This window comes from Tribolium castaneum, chromosome 8, assembly GCF_031307605.1.
Source record: "Tribolium castaneum strain GA2 chromosome 8, icTriCast1.1, whole genome shotgun sequence".
Lineage (NCBI taxonomy): Eukaryota > Metazoa > Arthropoda > Insecta > Coleoptera > Tenebrionidae > Tribolium > Tribolium castaneum.
The window spans coordinates 16,812,005-16,827,442 of NC_087401.1; the positions used below are offsets into that span (position 1 = coordinate 16,812,005).

At 38.2% G+C, this 15,438-nt stretch overlaps 5 protein-coding genes across 8 annotated transcripts; 1 reads left to right on the plus strand and 4 right to left on the minus strand.

The window, feature by feature from the left end:
• Nucleotides 1-1,004: 1,004 nt before the first annotated feature.
• On the minus strand, nucleotides 1,005-6,079 carry LOC135266856 (transcriptional repressor CTCF-like). Its single transcript, XM_064358205.1, has 2 exons — nucleotides 5,317-6,079; nucleotides 1,005-1,111 (listed from the first exon to the last, which is right to left on the minus strand). Exons 1-2 carry the CDS (start codon nucleotides 6,077-6,079, stop codon nucleotides 1,005-1,007), a joined length of 870 nt encoding a protein of 289 aa, XP_064214275.1.
• On the minus strand, nucleotides 4,699-12,146 carry Lnk. 2 transcript variants are annotated; one of them, XM_008196298.3, is made up of 9 exons: nucleotides 11,529-12,146; nucleotides 11,225-11,477; nucleotides 11,032-11,177; nucleotides 9,880-10,070; nucleotides 9,645-9,820; nucleotides 9,296-9,568; nucleotides 7,961-8,978; nucleotides 6,197-7,906; nucleotides 4,699-6,144 (listed from the first exon to the last, which is right to left on the minus strand). In XM_008196298.3, the coding sequence occupies exons 1-7, from the start codon at nucleotides 11,852-11,854 to the stop codon at nucleotides 8,883-8,885; spliced, it is 1,461 nt and encodes a 486-aa protein (XP_008194520.1). In that variant the 5' UTR covers nucleotides 11,855-12,146; the 3' UTR covers nucleotides 4,699-6,144; nucleotides 6,197-7,906; nucleotides 7,961-8,882. The 2 variants fall into 2 exon arrangements, with proteins under 2 accessions (XP_008194520.1, XP_972963.1); XM_967870.5 differs by having other exon boundaries at nucleotides 11,225-11,483; nucleotides 11,529-12,145.
• Nucleotides 6,602-7,318, minus strand: LOC103313310 (zinc finger Y-chromosomal protein). The gene has a single exon (XM_015980750.2). The coding sequence runs from the start codon at nucleotides 7,316-7,318 to the stop codon at nucleotides 6,602-6,604; it is 717 nt and encodes a 238-aa protein (XP_015836236.2).
• Nucleotides 8,203-9,571, plus strand: LOC100141583 (uncharacterized). The gene is made up of 3 exons (XM_008196297.3): nucleotides 8,203-8,344; nucleotides 8,391-8,518; nucleotides 8,579-9,571. The coding sequence occupies exons 1-3, from the start codon at nucleotides 8,263-8,265 to the stop codon at nucleotides 8,744-8,746; spliced, it is 378 nt and encodes a 125-aa protein (XP_008194519.1). The 5' UTR covers nucleotides 8,203-8,262; the 3' UTR covers nucleotides 8,747-9,571.
• Nucleotides 12,147-12,571: 425 nt separating the features above from the next.
• Nucleotides 12,572-15,425, minus strand: AdipoR (Adiponectin receptor). 3 transcript variants are annotated; one of them, XM_971030.4, is made up of 4 exons: nucleotides 15,266-15,425; nucleotides 14,874-15,130; nucleotides 13,783-14,040; nucleotides 12,572-13,727 (listed from the first exon to the last, which is right to left on the minus strand). In XM_971030.4, exons 2-4 carry the CDS (start codon nucleotides 15,112-15,114, stop codon nucleotides 13,051-13,053), a joined length of 1,176 nt encoding a protein of 391 aa, XP_976123.2. In that variant the 5' UTR covers nucleotides 15,115-15,130; nucleotides 15,266-15,425; the 3' UTR covers nucleotides 12,572-13,050. The 3 variants fall into 3 exon arrangements, with proteins under 3 accessions (XP_976123.2, XP_008194517.1, XP_008194518.1); XM_008196295.2 differs by having other exon boundaries at nucleotides 14,868-15,130; XM_008196296.3 differs by having other exon boundaries at nucleotides 14,868-15,130; nucleotides 15,286-15,422.
• Nucleotides 15,426-15,438: the final 13 nt, after the last annotated feature.

A 15,438-nucleotide genomic window follows, 5' to 3' on the forward strand; every position in this document is an offset into this window, starting at 1 on the left:
TAAACGGTCACTAGTCGCCCGTGGAGGCCGCAAAGCTCTATATTTTCTGACAATTTCTATATTTTCTAAATTTGAAACAGTAAATATTCGTTCGCAGTGGGTTTTTGTATCAGGCACCTTCACAATTAAGACAGACTGTTTATCTTCTATGTCAGTTAGCTTCATTTTAACTAATTCTTCACGTCGAAGGGCTCCCGATATACCCAAAATTAGCACAGTCTATAAATAAAACGAGTTGTTTTGATTTGTATTACACTAATATGATAAGTTTACCTTCATCAGTAAATATATCTTGTCATCTGCTTCATTAATAAACTTGCTAATGTCTTCTTTGTCTAAAATTTGCGACTTCTTGCTTCTGTAACCTACGCTTTTGCTTTTCAGGTAGGGCACTAACTTCGGAAACTTACGTGTATCGATATTCTCTTTAACGTTTAAGGTGGCTTTCAACATCGCATAAAGGGCCCAGAGTGTTGGTGGCTTTAAGGTGGTAGACTTTTCTTCCAAATACGCCAACAAAACATTTTCCGTTACTTGATCAATCTTTTTCATAGAACACCACTGCCGAAACTGAAGATACGTTTTTTCGTACTGCGGTCTTGATTTAGCAGGCAAAAGATTCGACACTGCCGCGCTTGCAATTGCATCTATTTCGTTTTCGCTGCTAAAATCCATCACACTTCTTCAACAAAAATACCTATTGTGACAAATTTTTCGCAACTATCACTTTTATTTATCATCGTAACCATGCAAGCAACTCGATTTATCAGACCATTTTGTTCCAACTAATTTCTGTTACTTTTTTCTTCATCTGGAGGCTGTAGAAAAAACGTTGTTTGTATTTCGTGGCGAAATTCATGTTTTAATGGCGCCTTCGAATGTCTTTTAGGTCTCGACCTGGCGGTCTCGACTAAAATAACATTCTCAGGCGCCATTAAAAAAACACTCATTTCGCGCACTTAATACAAAAATTACTATTTTGACAATTTTTTCCCTATCCAGCTTTACATCATTTTTACATTTGTAATGTCCTTTTTCCGGGCGGCTTTGTCGGAGATCGGGTTGCGGTTGGGCCTTTTGGAAAGCCTCAAGAGAGAGAGAAAACGGGTTTCTAACTCAAACCAATTATTTATTCTATCAAACTGTACAAATAAAAATAACAAATCCCCAAGATAAATAAAAGTAATAATAATAACTATCCCTAACTATATACACTATTTCCACGGTTGTCCTCGGTCGTAATTTCCCTACCAAGCCCCAGGTCGGTCTGGGCGGTGGAGATGGTGTGCTGGTTTGATGCGCAGCAAGCACCACTCGTCGGAGAAGGTTTTGCCGGTTTGATGCACGGCTCGACCCCCAGAGTTACTCACCGGTTTGATGCACAGTGAGCAACTGCTGGAGAACGCTCGGTTTCGCCCTTTTATTGGCGACACGGTGTAAACAAACCGAGCGCCGGTGGTGGTGGAACTGACTTGAGCGCATGGCTCCTACGTCACCATAGAATCGTCCGGAATCCGGATGCTTCATTACACATTAAAAAAAAAACAAAACAAAAAATAAAGCAATGTTTGTGTTTATTGTTTATTGTGGTAGATAATAATTTTAATGCTTCATAAAACAGGTAATTAAAAAAACAATTTTCTAAGAAATTGAATGGTTATAGTTTTTTAGTAAAAACTATAAATGCCAGTGGCTTATTCACATGCTATTACAAAAAAAAATTAAACTTTAACTTTTTTTAAATAATGCAATTTTGCAAAAAAACATAATTATTTTAACTAAAAGTTAAACAACTTTCAAAAAAAAATCTTTCGATTAACTTGGCCACGTTGAATAATAATGAAATAATAATAATAAAAAAACAATAAGTAGTAAATTATTTATTTGGGCAATAACTGAAACAATTTTCCCAAATAATGCATCGTTAATTCTTGTCGGTTGATCTAAAAAATGGTATAAAAAGGCCTTATGGCATAAAACAGTTGTAGTTTCACTCAAAATGTTACGTTTATTCCTTTTTGTCACACTTTTGGCAAGTTTAACAAACGCTTTTCTTCCTCCAAACCCCTGTCCCCGATTTTTCACTTACAAACACGAAAACAATGTATATTATGGTCAAGTACGAGTTCCTAACGTTGGAAGTAGCAATTTTAACCTTGCAGTTTACTTTTCAGTTCTTGGCAAATACAAAAATTTGGTAAAACAAGTCAGTTTTTTTATATTGTATTAAATAAAATGTTAATGATTTTCAGAAACCTCGTATCAAACGCTTAACATCAGATGAACAATTACGAGCAAAAGCAAAGTTTGTATATTTCAGAATTGATTTTCCACGTCTGCCGCATATTCCACGATTCACCAAAGTTGTTTTCAATCAGCGAATTTTCTGTCAGGGACCACCAGAAAAAAGTAAATAATCGTGTTTTAGGTATTATTCTCTTAATATTTTATTTTAAGTGACTTCGAGAGGTGTGACCAACTTTTGGATTCGTTTAACTAGATCCTAATACAATAATGTGGGTGTAAAAATATAAATCTTTTTTATAAAACGTCTTTTTTTAACTAAAAATTCAGTTGCCAAACGGTTAATTTATCCCAACCCTGTAGAAGATAAAAATATTGTTTCGTAGACTTTTTTGTAGAAAATTTAATTCTCTACAACTTTGTTCCTTACACTTTTTTTGTATCTCCAACCGTATTCCCAGCGTTTTGGTAAATATGCGATGGTGCGCAAAAATTATTCAATTTGCCTTCCATCTTATATTTTTACGAACGCTGCGAAAACGAAACAAGATACAAAAAAAGTGTAAGGAACAAAGTTGTAGAGAATTAAATTCTCTACAAAAAAGTCCGCGACACCATATTTCTATCTTCAACGGTTTTTGTATAAATTAACTCGAAATACTTGACCACCGGCAAAATGACGCAAATCCGTAGCTTGAGCGTCTTTGAACGACCTTGAGGCCAAAATGGTTGAAGATAGAAATAGGGTTTCGGGGACTTTTTTGTAGGAAATTTAATTCTCTACAACTTTGTTCCTTACACTTTTTTTGTATCTCCAACCGTATTCCCAGCGTTTTGACAAATACGAAATGGTACGCAAAAAATATCTAATTTGCGTTCCATCTTATATTTTTGCGAACGTTGCGAAAACGCTACAAGATACAAAAAAAGTGTGAGGAACAAAGTTGTAGAGAATTAAATTCTCTACAAAAAAGTCCGCGACACCATATTTCTATCTTGAACGGTTTTTGTATAAATTAACTCGAAATACTTGACCACCGGCAAAATGACGCAAATCCGTCCATTGAGCGCATTTGAACGACCTTGAGGCCTAAATGGTTGAAGATAGAAATAGGGTCTCGGAAACTTTTTTGTAGGAAATTTAATTCTCTACAACTTTGTTCTGTACACTTTTTTTGTATCTTCAACCGTATTCCCAGCGTTTTGACAAATACGAAATGGTTCGCAAAAAATATCTAATTTGCGTTCCATCTTATATTTTTACGAACGCTGCGAAAACGAAACAAAATACAAAAAAAGTGTAAGGAACAAAGTTGTAGAGAATTAAATTCTCTACAAAAAAGTCCGCGACACCATATTTCTATCTTGAACGGTTTTTGTATAAATTAACTCGAAATACTTGACCACCGGCAAAATGACGCAAATCCGTCCATTGAGCGCATTTGAACGACATTAGGGCCTAAATGGTTGAAGATAGAAATATGGTCTCGCGGACTTTTTTGTAGGAAATTTAATTCTCTACAACTTTGTTCCTTACACTTTTTTTGTATCTCCAACCGTATTCCCAGCGTTTTGACAAATACGAAATGGTACGCAAAAAATATCTAATTTGCGTTCCATCTTATATTTCTGCGAACGCTGCGAAAACGCTACAAGATACAAAAAAAGTGTAAAAAACAAAGTTGTAGAGAATTAAATTTTCTACAAAAAAGTCCGCCACACCATATTTCTATCTTCAACGGTTTTTGTATAAATTAACGTGAAATACTTGACCACCGGCAAAATGACGCAAATCCGTAGCTTGAGCGTCTTTGAACGACCTTGAGGCCTAAATGGTTGAAGATAGAAATAGGGTCTCGGAGACTTTTTTGTAGGAAATTTAATTCTCTACAACTTTGTTCCTTACACTTTTTTTGTATCTCCAACCGTATTCCCAGCGTTTTAACAAATACGCAATGGTGCGCAAAAAATATCTAATTTGCGTTCCATCTTATATTTTTGCGAACGCTGCGAGAACGCTACAAGATACAAAAAAAGTGTAAAAAACAAAGTTGTAAAGAATTAAATTTTCTACAAAAAAGTCCGCGACACCATATTTATATCTTCAACGGTTTTTGTATAAATTAACTTGCAATACTTGACCACCGGCAAAATGACGCAAATTCGTCACATGAGCGCCTTTGAACGACTTTAGGGCCTAAATGGTTGAAGATAGAAATATGATCTCGCAGACTTTTTTGTAGGAAATTTAATTCTCTACAACTTTGTTCTTTACACTTTTTTTGTATCTCCAACCGTATTCCCAGCGTTTTGGTAAATATGCGACGGTGCGCAAAAAAATTAGTATGGAATGTAAAAATTGATAAAAAAAACACCAAGTTTACTTGTTTTTTTATTAATCCAAAATGTATACAGCTTGAATAAAAATATGAAACAGTGTTAGAACTCGAAACAATCGTTACACTTGTTTATTATTCGTTTTTGTACATTTACATATAACAGCAATATGTTAGTTTCACAACAACCACAAAAAAAACTATAATTTATAAATAAGATAAAATGACAAAAATATTCCAACACTTATAAAATAGAATACTTATCACAAAAATTAATCACAATGTCGTGCCCTCACATGCTTGGCAAAACTAAGCTTCATTTTGGTTTTATAGTCACAATGCTCACAACAGAACCACTTATCCGAATGTCTCAGATATTTGTGATTGCTGATACTTCCCGGATGTATACTTTCAAAATCGCACAATTTACACTTATACACTTTAACCCCCTTCCAATGCTCATTTTTTTTATGTGCTGTAAGCTCTAAATTCGTTTCGAAACTCAAATTGCATTCTCTGCACTTGTGCGCTCTATTATGGAGTGCACGAAAGTGCCTCAGTAAAGATATTTTCTGATTGGTTCTATAGTCACAAACGTCACACTGAAACATCGGAACGTTGCCATGTTGCAACCGTCGGTGATTTGATAACGTGCTCTTAATTTTACTCTTGTAATCGCATTTGTCACAACTAAACATTTGAGCGTTTTCTGTGTGTTTTAAAAGAATGTGGTTACGTAAACTGAGCTTGTATTTCGTCACGAACTCGCATTGGTCACACTTGAGCCTATCAGGGCCGTGCTTGCTAGTCACGTGTCTGTTTAACACGAACTTAAACGGCGTCTTGTACTGACATTGGCTACACTGGAGGTAGTCAAAGTCGCACTTTACCGTATGCTTGGCCACTTGATGTGACTTCAAGCGAGCGCGATCTATACTCTTAAAATCACAATGATCACAACTGTGCGCGCGCAGTATTTTGGACATATGCCGACCATACAAGTGCTGTCTCAAATAATCACTTCTTTTGGCCTTGTAGTCGCAAAACTGGCACGCAAACCGGAAATCCGGGTCGTGTATTTGCACGTGTCGGCTCAGGTTTCCCCGGAGTTTGCCCTTGAAAGGGCAATACGCACACTGAAACCACTCGATCTCAGAATCGGCCGTATGTCTCGCGATGACGTGTCTCCGCAAACGGGGAACACTTCTAGTCACATAATCACAACTTTTACACTCGTAAAAGTCATTTCTCTCATGTGTGACACTTTTCAAATGTTTCGAGAACAAAAACCGCGAAAACGACTTAAAATCACACCGGGGACACTTGTGAAGTGTCAATTTGACACGTTGTGATGTGTGACCTTGAACGATGTGATGCCTCAGTTGTGACAAAAATGGCGTCACAAATGTCGGACATTTGTGACATTTGTACGGTTCAAGGACGCTTGAACAATCGAATGTTTCGGCGCCTATTGTGTGAATTGTCGAGTGGTTTTTCATTGTTGATTGGAGTTTAGTTCTGAATGTGCACTTTTTGCACTTGTACAGTTCCATTATTAAAAAATCTGGAAAAAAGTCAAGTTACGTGATGATTTACGCGCACCTGTTAATAAATACGCAAGTTTTCGGCGCGTTGAGGGTCAATTAAGTTGTTTTTGATTTATTTTACACTAAAACTGGAAGAATTTGTAACCTTAAGTGAGGTTAAGGAATGACAGGAGGTTGGGTACGTTCACTAAAATGTGAATAAAACATCGATTTGTTTGTACAGGTCCGTTTTTTGAGTCAAAAAATCGTATCTTCCTTATTATAAAAGACACACGTTTGAAACAAAGACATTAAAAAAATATGCTTTTCGAAATAGTTGGTCATAGCCAACTACGATTGTCATTTAAAAAAATAAAACTTTGTTATTACAGCTAAACGAATGATTAAAAAAAACGCTGGTAACATTATTAAATTCTTTGAAAGAAAGTGCACAAATTTTGAAATAAAACACAAATTGCGGCAAAATCAGTTTAATCAACCATGCTGTGTCCTCACATGCCTCAGCAAACTGCTTTTCCACTTCGTTTGATAACCGCACTGTTCGCACTTAAGCCACTTATCCGAATGTTTCTGCAATTTGTGATTGCCGAAGTTCCCCTTATGCTCACTTTTAAAATCACAAAGTTGGCACTCATACAATTTAACGTTCTTCAAATGTTCGGTTTTCTTATGTGTGGCCAATTCCAGCTTTGAATTAGTTTTAAAGTCACAAAGGTGGCATTGATATTTGACAATAACCTTGAAATGTTCGTTTTTTGTGTGCGTTGTGAGCTCAAATCGCGTCTCGAAGCTCAAATCACACTTGTTACATTTGTGATAACCTGTGGCATGACGCGCATCACAATGTTTAATTAAATTGCGGTTGACATTTGTGGTGTAATCACAAATGTCACAGTGGAATAATGGTGTGTTTTCATGTTTATGCTTTCGGTGTTTGATCAGAGTGGCCTTTGTTTTAGTTTTGTGGCCACATTTATCACATTCAAACAATTTAGGATTGTGATTGTGTTTAGTGAGAAGGTGGTTTTGCAAGTTTTGTTTGTATTTTGTTTCGAATTTGCATTGGTCGCACTTGAACCAATCGGAGCCGTGTGTTACGGTCACGTGCTTGTTTAGCGTACTTTTAAACAGCGTCTTGAACTGGCATTGGTCGCAGGGGAAGTACTCAAAGTCGCACAACAACGAATGCATTGCTAGTTTGTGTTCTTTTAAGCGGTATTTTTTCGTACACTTGTAATCACAATGATCACAAACCAAAAGTTGGGCGGGATTTACATTTTTGGCTTCGTGCCGATTAATCAAGTGTTTGCGCAAATTGTCCTTGTTTTTGGCCTTGAATTGACAATGTTTACACTTAAACCAATGGATTTGAGAATCGTCAGTATGTCTCAAAATCACGTGGCGTTTCAAATTGTAGGGAAAATTCGTCGTGAAATTGCAATTTTTGCACCAGTAAACCTCCTTTTTTTGATGATTGGACGTAATTAAATGTCGCGCAAACAAATATCTCGAAAACGACGTGAAATCACAACTGGGACACTTGTTAATTGTAAGTTTGACACTTTGTGATGTGTGACCTTGAAGGTTGTGATGTCTCATTTGTGACAACAATGGCGTCTCAAATGTCTGACATTTGTGACACTTGTAGGGCTCAAGGTCACTCGAACAATCAAAAGTTTCGCTGCCTTTTGCATGAATTGTTAAGTGGTTTGTTGTATTAAATGGGAGTTTGGTCACAAAAGTGCAATTTTCGCACTTGTACAGCTCCATGACGAAAATCTGGAAAAAATAAGGTTAGGTGTGTTGTTGGTTTTGCAACCGTTTGTTTCGAACCAATTAACAAATACACGACTTTGTGAAGGATTAATAAAGATTGTTTTTTGTATTTTTCTCATTTTAACAGTCAAATGTGAGCAACACACCGTAAATCACACAAAAAATTAAATAATATGGGACATTGACGTTTGGGTACGTTCATAATTTGCGTTATTATTTATTTATATAAAAACGTAAAAATGGTAAAAATTCACTATTCCATACTTGAATAAAAGTAATTTGCGTCCTGTGAAAAAAATATGCAAAAAACACACGATTTGTGGTCTTAGATGACCTAACCTCACAAATTCAAAACCAAAATGTTAAAAACAGCGGTAGTCCCAAAACTGGCCTTCGAATTGCTCCAAGAGACCGAAAATGTGTACAAGGGGCAAAAAAAACGTAAATAGACCAATAGTTCGTTCACAATTTACATATTTGTTTCCAGTGCCGAACGAAATTCTCACTCAGTTACACTCATTTTTCGGCCCCACTTTGAGCCAAGCCACTGAATTGCTCGAAACGTGCAAAATCACGAAATACGAGACCAAGGACAAGACTCGTAGCATTTACAAAGTGGGAAGCAACTTGGAAAGATATACGATTTATAATAACATCAATTTTTGCCAATGCCAGGCCTTCCAGTTGCAAGTTTTACAAGACAGGACGAGTCTGACTTGCAAACACGTGTTAGCCTTGAAGTTAAACCAAATTACCGGGGTACTGAAAACTAGAAGTGAAATTATAACCGATTCGCAGTTTGTGGAGTTCTTGAATGAGCAGTTGAGCAGCCTTAAGGAGTGAAATAAAACATGTTTGGCGTACTTATATAACATATATTACACTGGGTTGGGTACACTTATTTGATTTTGCCAATCAAGTGGCCGGCTGTCAAAGTGACAGGCGGCCATTTTAATAATACTGACTCGTTTTTGTTATTTTACACAAAACTGTACTGATTTTCAACAGCTCGTGCCTCGGAAATTTGTTCCAGAGTGGTTTCCTGAGTTCGCACACTCCCATTGTGTGTTTGGACCTAAAACGTTAAACTTGGTCACATTTTCGGACAACACCCCGTACAAGGACACAAAATAAAATAAAACAAGCGGTAAAATCATGTAGTTTATTCTCATAATTTGTACTATTGCTACGGATATGGTTTTTTTCATATAAATAAAAAAATAAATGAACTTAAAAGTAAAGCTACCGAACGTATCACTAATTTAGTCTCTTAACCGTAAAATAAATACTTGAAAAATGTACACTTATTGCACGAAAATATATACAAATTAAGTAGTAAAGCAAAGCACACTCGTCACAAAAATATGTACAACACATCCATTTTTATCTCACTTGTCTGATTTCGGGTATGGGCGGGACTCTGCGTTCGTGCACGCCATTGGTCGAGGCTTGCGAGCTCCGCCCCATCGAGCCTTGGAGCTGCCCTCTTGCGGCGGAATTGACAACGAAGTCGGTGAGTGTGACGTCGGAATTGCCGCCGCTCTCGAGCGGAATCGGCTGCTGTCGGAAGTGTTCGAGCATTTCGTAGATGGACTGGAACCAGAAGTGTTGCACTCGGCACTGGCCTTGGTCGTTGATGGTCATCCGGAGGTGCTTAGCCCGGCCCTGCACGAGCGCAGCGAGTGTGTGAAAAAATTATATATTTTTTTAATATTTTTTTATATATATTTTTTACACTCACTTGAAAATTGAAAGTTAGGACGAATTCGCCGGTCCGTGTCTCACTCTGACGTACCAGAAACAATCCATGGCCTCTAGCGCCGTCATGGAGGACTAGATTGGTGGCTTCGGACCGGCCTAGAGTGCCATGGAACCAGAATTCTTTTTTTAACGTCTGGCCAATATCAGTCTCCATTGCTTTAAACGAGGAAAAATTATCGTAATTTATTTTTTTTTGGACAAGGGGGCTCACGTACAGATATTATCGCCGGTTGAGGGGCACATATCGAAGTTACTACTGGAAGACAACCGGTCGCCCCCTCGGCCTGAGACATGTCTCGGGGGCAGTTCGGGGGCGTCCGAGTGATAGTCGCGTTGATCGCCGGGGGCGGTGTCACCGTAACCCGCCCCCGAACGTATACAATACTTAATTGTAGCAAGCCATGACCTGAAACAAACCAATCAAAAAAGCCCTTATGATGCTTTTTTGTTCAGAAAATTTGCATGATTAAATAACTATTGCGTTATTTACGTTTCTATTCACTCTTTTGTTTCTTCTTTAGTTTTCTTTTTATTATTGTTTAATATTTGTATATTTTTATTTCTTTCTGGGGTTGGGTTGCATATTTATTTGTTTATGTTTTCTTTTTCTTTAATAAAATTATTATTACTATTATTATTATTATTATTTCACTAGAATAATTATAACACTTTTCAATACTGAATTTTATTAATGTAATGTATTATTTATGTAACAGTTTTGGCGAGTTTTTTGGCCTAGAAACGCAAGTAAACCAATAAAACAAACACAATAAAACAAAAAAGTAGGTAGAAGATGTTGGTATTTTAATCCTTCTGTAAATATTTAAGCAGATTTTTGCCTAAAAACAGTTTCTTTTTAGTAAAATAATTATAACACGTAAAAATAAATATAAAAACCACAAAATTTTTGCCCAGAAACGTAATTACTACGCGAAATTTTAATGAAATTCCTCGGAATAATTGCGTTTCCAGCAAAAAATTCTACAAAAATGTAAAAATAATTTAGTTTTAACCCTTTTTTGAGCGTTTAAAAAAACGGAAATAACCAAAATAGTTAAATAATTGCATTATTTTTGCCGGTTTAGACACATTTTTAGCAAAAAATCTACAAAATAATTAAAAAATCTGGAAAATAGCACTCTTTCTATTGCAGCACTCCTTCGACGTGCTCCAAAGCCATTAGTGCCACAATGTGTAATTATTTTACGAAATTTTTTCACACATTAGCTAAAAAGCATTAAAGAAGCCAAATAACAGGTGCAATTTTTCCCGTTTTTAGCATTTTTCACGAAAAACGTTTTATTTGAAAAAAATTATCTAATTTTTTGTCAAACGTCAGGTGTGACATAACCTCACATTTGCCTTACCTCATATCATCGGTATCTCTGGCCAAAATAACAAATTCGAGACTATTATTAGCCTTAAGAACGAAAGTATTTTCATGATCTGGCATTTCCAGAGCCGTAGTCTCGCGGGCTTCGGTGATAAGGGCGCAAAAAACGCCACTACGGGGCTGCAATCAACCACGATTAAAACCAAACTTAACGGGCGAAGCCCTACTTTGGTGCTTTTGGGCGGCGAGTAGAACTCGAGCATGTACCCCCCGACGGCCTTGACCAGCGCCAGCCGGCACTTCTCCCACTTGGGGGGCCCCCCGGGCTGGTCCAAGCTCTCTGGGGTGGAGTAGCTCACAATCCCCTCCTTGCGGCACTCGACCACGATCTTGGCCAACTTGGTCTTGTTGTGCGCCAAGTCCACTTCGTCCGAGTGCTGCTTGTGGAAGAGGTCTTTGCCCTTCCGCAGCATTTTGAAACTTAACCTAAAATTATCCCGTGGTGCTTTAGACGCGGTTTAGGCCACTCACCTGCGGAAGAACGGCTTGTGGGGCATCTTCGGGGAGCCCTCCTCGGGCTCCGAGGCGTCGTCGTCGAGGCGGGAGCCCCCATTCGCGATTTTCGCCACCTGGGCCTTGCGCTTGCCGAAGTCGGTCTCGAAGTGCTCGGCGAACGTCTCGAGGAATTTGCCAAGGAAGTCTTTGTGGGTTATTGTCGCTTTGGCCGATTCCGAAAGGTTTAACGACATGAACTGGACGCAACTTTTGGAGAAGTCTTGAGCGGCGACACTGGCATGCCGCTCGCAGAATTCGATCCACGAGTTGTCGGCCGACGGGAGCTCCGCCGCACTCGCCATTGGACTCTTCAAGGGGGCACTACTTGCTCAGAATCACATAGTTTGCGGTTGATTTATTATTGTTTTGACGTTAAGCGGCAGCTTTCACAGAGACGGCTCTGACGGTCGGCGCAGCGCTGCCAACACTGGCCCAAGGTCACCAGAAAACGACCAGTTTTTACGCCCCTTATGCAAAATTGCCACAAAAACGGCCACAAATTGCCGCTGGCGCGCCCCAAATTTGCCCTTTTAACGCTAACAAGCCAATTAGCCCTGCTTTTGCTTATTATTAATTTAATTAATGACAACCGAACAATCTGTGACCGAACTGATGAAAAAACCCTAAACGAAGGTTTAAGGTGACACGGTGTGTGGTTATTAACAATTTTCATATTAAGTTTTACGCATTTAAAGTCATAAATACGAACATTTATTACGTAAAAGGCATTAAATGAGTCGGATTTATTTTTATTTCACTTTGTTTCGTAATGGGAACAAAAAATTACACTAACAGAATAGTGCATCAACAGAAACGTGAAAGGCTCTGGGGCCATTTTTTTAAAAGCGCTTAAACGTATAGAGGCTGTTCCGCCTAAACCCCATATTAGAAATATTCTAATAAGGACATTTATCTGAAAATAGAAAATTTTCAACATGGCAGCACTTCCGGTTATACAGGAAGTCGCAATAAAAAATAAAAACTGGAAAAATATATGCAGGTTGGCAGAAAAACGCACATTTGGTCACATGATATATTCCATCTGACATTACAATTTATTTAAAAACAATACCTACAACAAAATTGAGGTGTAACAATAAATAGAGAGGTTCTACTGAAATTATCACAAAATTGTAACTAAACTACAGCGTAATTTTACTGTGAAAAAAATGCAAGACCCAGATAAGTACAGATAAGACACCTAAAAATATACCTAAACTCCGTATCATTTTTTATACAAGATTGATATATAATAGTACACTTACAAGAGGATATACCTTTCTCAAAAATGTCGGTGATAATAGCAAAATATATTTTTTTCTCATTTTTATACTAAACCTTATCCAAAGCTTGGTTACCGCTAGGTGTGAACTAAAAACGCACTCGTCCTTGACTTGTGCTATATATCTTACACGTAACAATAAACAACCAATGACATAACATAAAGCACAAATCATTCGATTTGCAAAATTTTATTTAAAAAAATCAAGATCTTTGGTTAATAGATGGGAATATCGGGCATTTCGCACTGGCCGATGGTCACCCGATACATGGCCATCTCTGATATTCCATGGTAATGCACGAAGGCGCCCCCTAGCACAAAAACATGGAAAATTTGGTGCGAGTGCAGCCAGATATCGAACTTCCCGGGGAACCACCGCTCTGGCACTCGCAGTGCATACAACATGGCCCCCATGATGTACAACAGCCCCATCAGAATCAGCCATCCGAGCGACTTCTGACTCACTTTATTGAACCATCCTTCCACAATCCCATAATGGATCGCTGGTACGATCCCACTGAGTCCAAACGTCATGAAAACAGCAGCTCTGAACGGCCTCCAACCAGACTCCGAGAACTTGTCCCATAAACTAACCATGATGCTGGTAATCCCTAGCGCACACACCACCGATAGGTAGACAACCTTTGGTCGGAAATGGCAGTAGAACCCATAATAAACCCATGGCACAAACGAGCCCATTATCAACATGGCAATCCCGCAATAATCCAATTTCGAAAATAGTTTACCGATAAATTGCGAATGACAGTTGACTGTATGGAACATGAAAGACATCCCCAGGCAAATTATAGCCCCGGCAAAAAATGCCCCAAAAACAATCTTCTCCTGAAGCTCAATTTCCATCGAGGGACGCATCAGGAAAAAGATAGCAATAGCTGGAAATAAACATGTCAGAGCGAGAGAGAACGACGTCTACGCCTACTTGTGTACCTATAAACGCAACGCATCCGAGAAGATGTGTCCAAATATTAGCGGTTTCGGTGTGGATGCGAAAAATGCTTTTAAAACAAGCGCGAAAACTAGGAAGCGGCGGACGATGGCCAAAAATCAAGAAATCGTTGTCTTGAAGCCAAGCGGGAAGGTTACGGAAGTGACAAACGGACCAACCAGCTTGTATCATTTTACGCACCACGTGCTCCGCCTGGCTGGCGGCATTGTGGGCCAACGTGGTGATGTCGAGCTCGTCACCTAAATTAAAAAAACACAAGTCTTTTTGTTCGAAAAAAAAACTATATTCAATTTTTATTAAAACACTCGGCTTCGTCTCGGGCCATAAAATTCAAACCCACTTTAATGAACTTTATTTATCATAAAGTATTTTTTCCGTAGTCTCTTGTAAAATCCAGTCACCTCAGCTGTCAAAAATGTCACAGTTGTCAAGGTCAAAAAAATGTCAAACGCAGTCTGACATTATCAAGAAAAATGTAAAAAAATAATCAGTTGTCTGTAACACTTTGACCCCACTCGAGATAATATTTTACTCTTGATTTAATAAAAATCAAAACTTTCAAGGGGAAACACCTAGTTATAAATACATTGGTTTTATTAGTAATTTTAAGAAATGATGCCTTTGTTGGTAATTTTTAATTTTAGTTATTTACAATAGAATTTTAATATTGAAGCACAAAGCGAAGCTGAGAGCTTACTTGAAACAATATTTATTTTATTTATATACCAAAAAGATAAAGAAATGTACCGGGTGGCCATAAAAGATTGTGGCAAAAAATATACATCTGACATTTAAATTTTGCATCATTGTTGCCAATAAAAATTATGACCAACCTGACAAGAATCATCGGGACTTGGGTTTATTTATACACAACAAAATCCCCAAAATTTGATTAGTTTGCGTCAAAACTTCGGTTTTAATCACAATTGTGATAATACAAGTGTGACCTTGGCCATCAATCTAGTTGGCAATTCGTGGCCTCCTTCAATTACAATAAATGTCAAAATAATTGCATTACATTTACCAAGCCTACTAAGCCAAATAAAAAAAATATAAACTACTGTACCTGTACCTAAAACGGCGGCTTTCAAGACATCGCTCATCTCCGAATCGAGCATATTTTCGTCTTCGGGGGTGGAGGGCAGGGGGCACCCCACACAATCCTCCTCAACCAGCGAATTAACATCATCGTCTAGCAGTTCCTTGATTTCCGAAGTGATCGATTCGGTCTCAGGGTCCCAGATCCTCCGCTTACGCACCCCCATATCGGCGGCTATGTCAATGGAGTCTTCGGCATCACTATAGTGCGACATTGTCCCCAAATCACAGCTGGAAGAAAACTGAGCGTTTTTGTGCGATAATCACACGTGTGAGTGCCCGAACAAAGGTCAATTTCGGTCAACCTTTGATATACCGGAGAAAGTGCGAATTTTCGCAAAAGGGGGCACACAGGGGGCAACTTACCCGGTTTCTGGGGGGCTTACCTCCTTGAACACACGGTTTTCAGTAAACAGACACTGGAAATTTGTTAAATGGTTTGACAAGTGGCAAAATCAGCTGTGTGTGGAGGCTTGGTTACAAAACTGGGGTTTTTGGCCAGGGGTTGGCAACGAATTTGAAATAATTCTACATTTTTT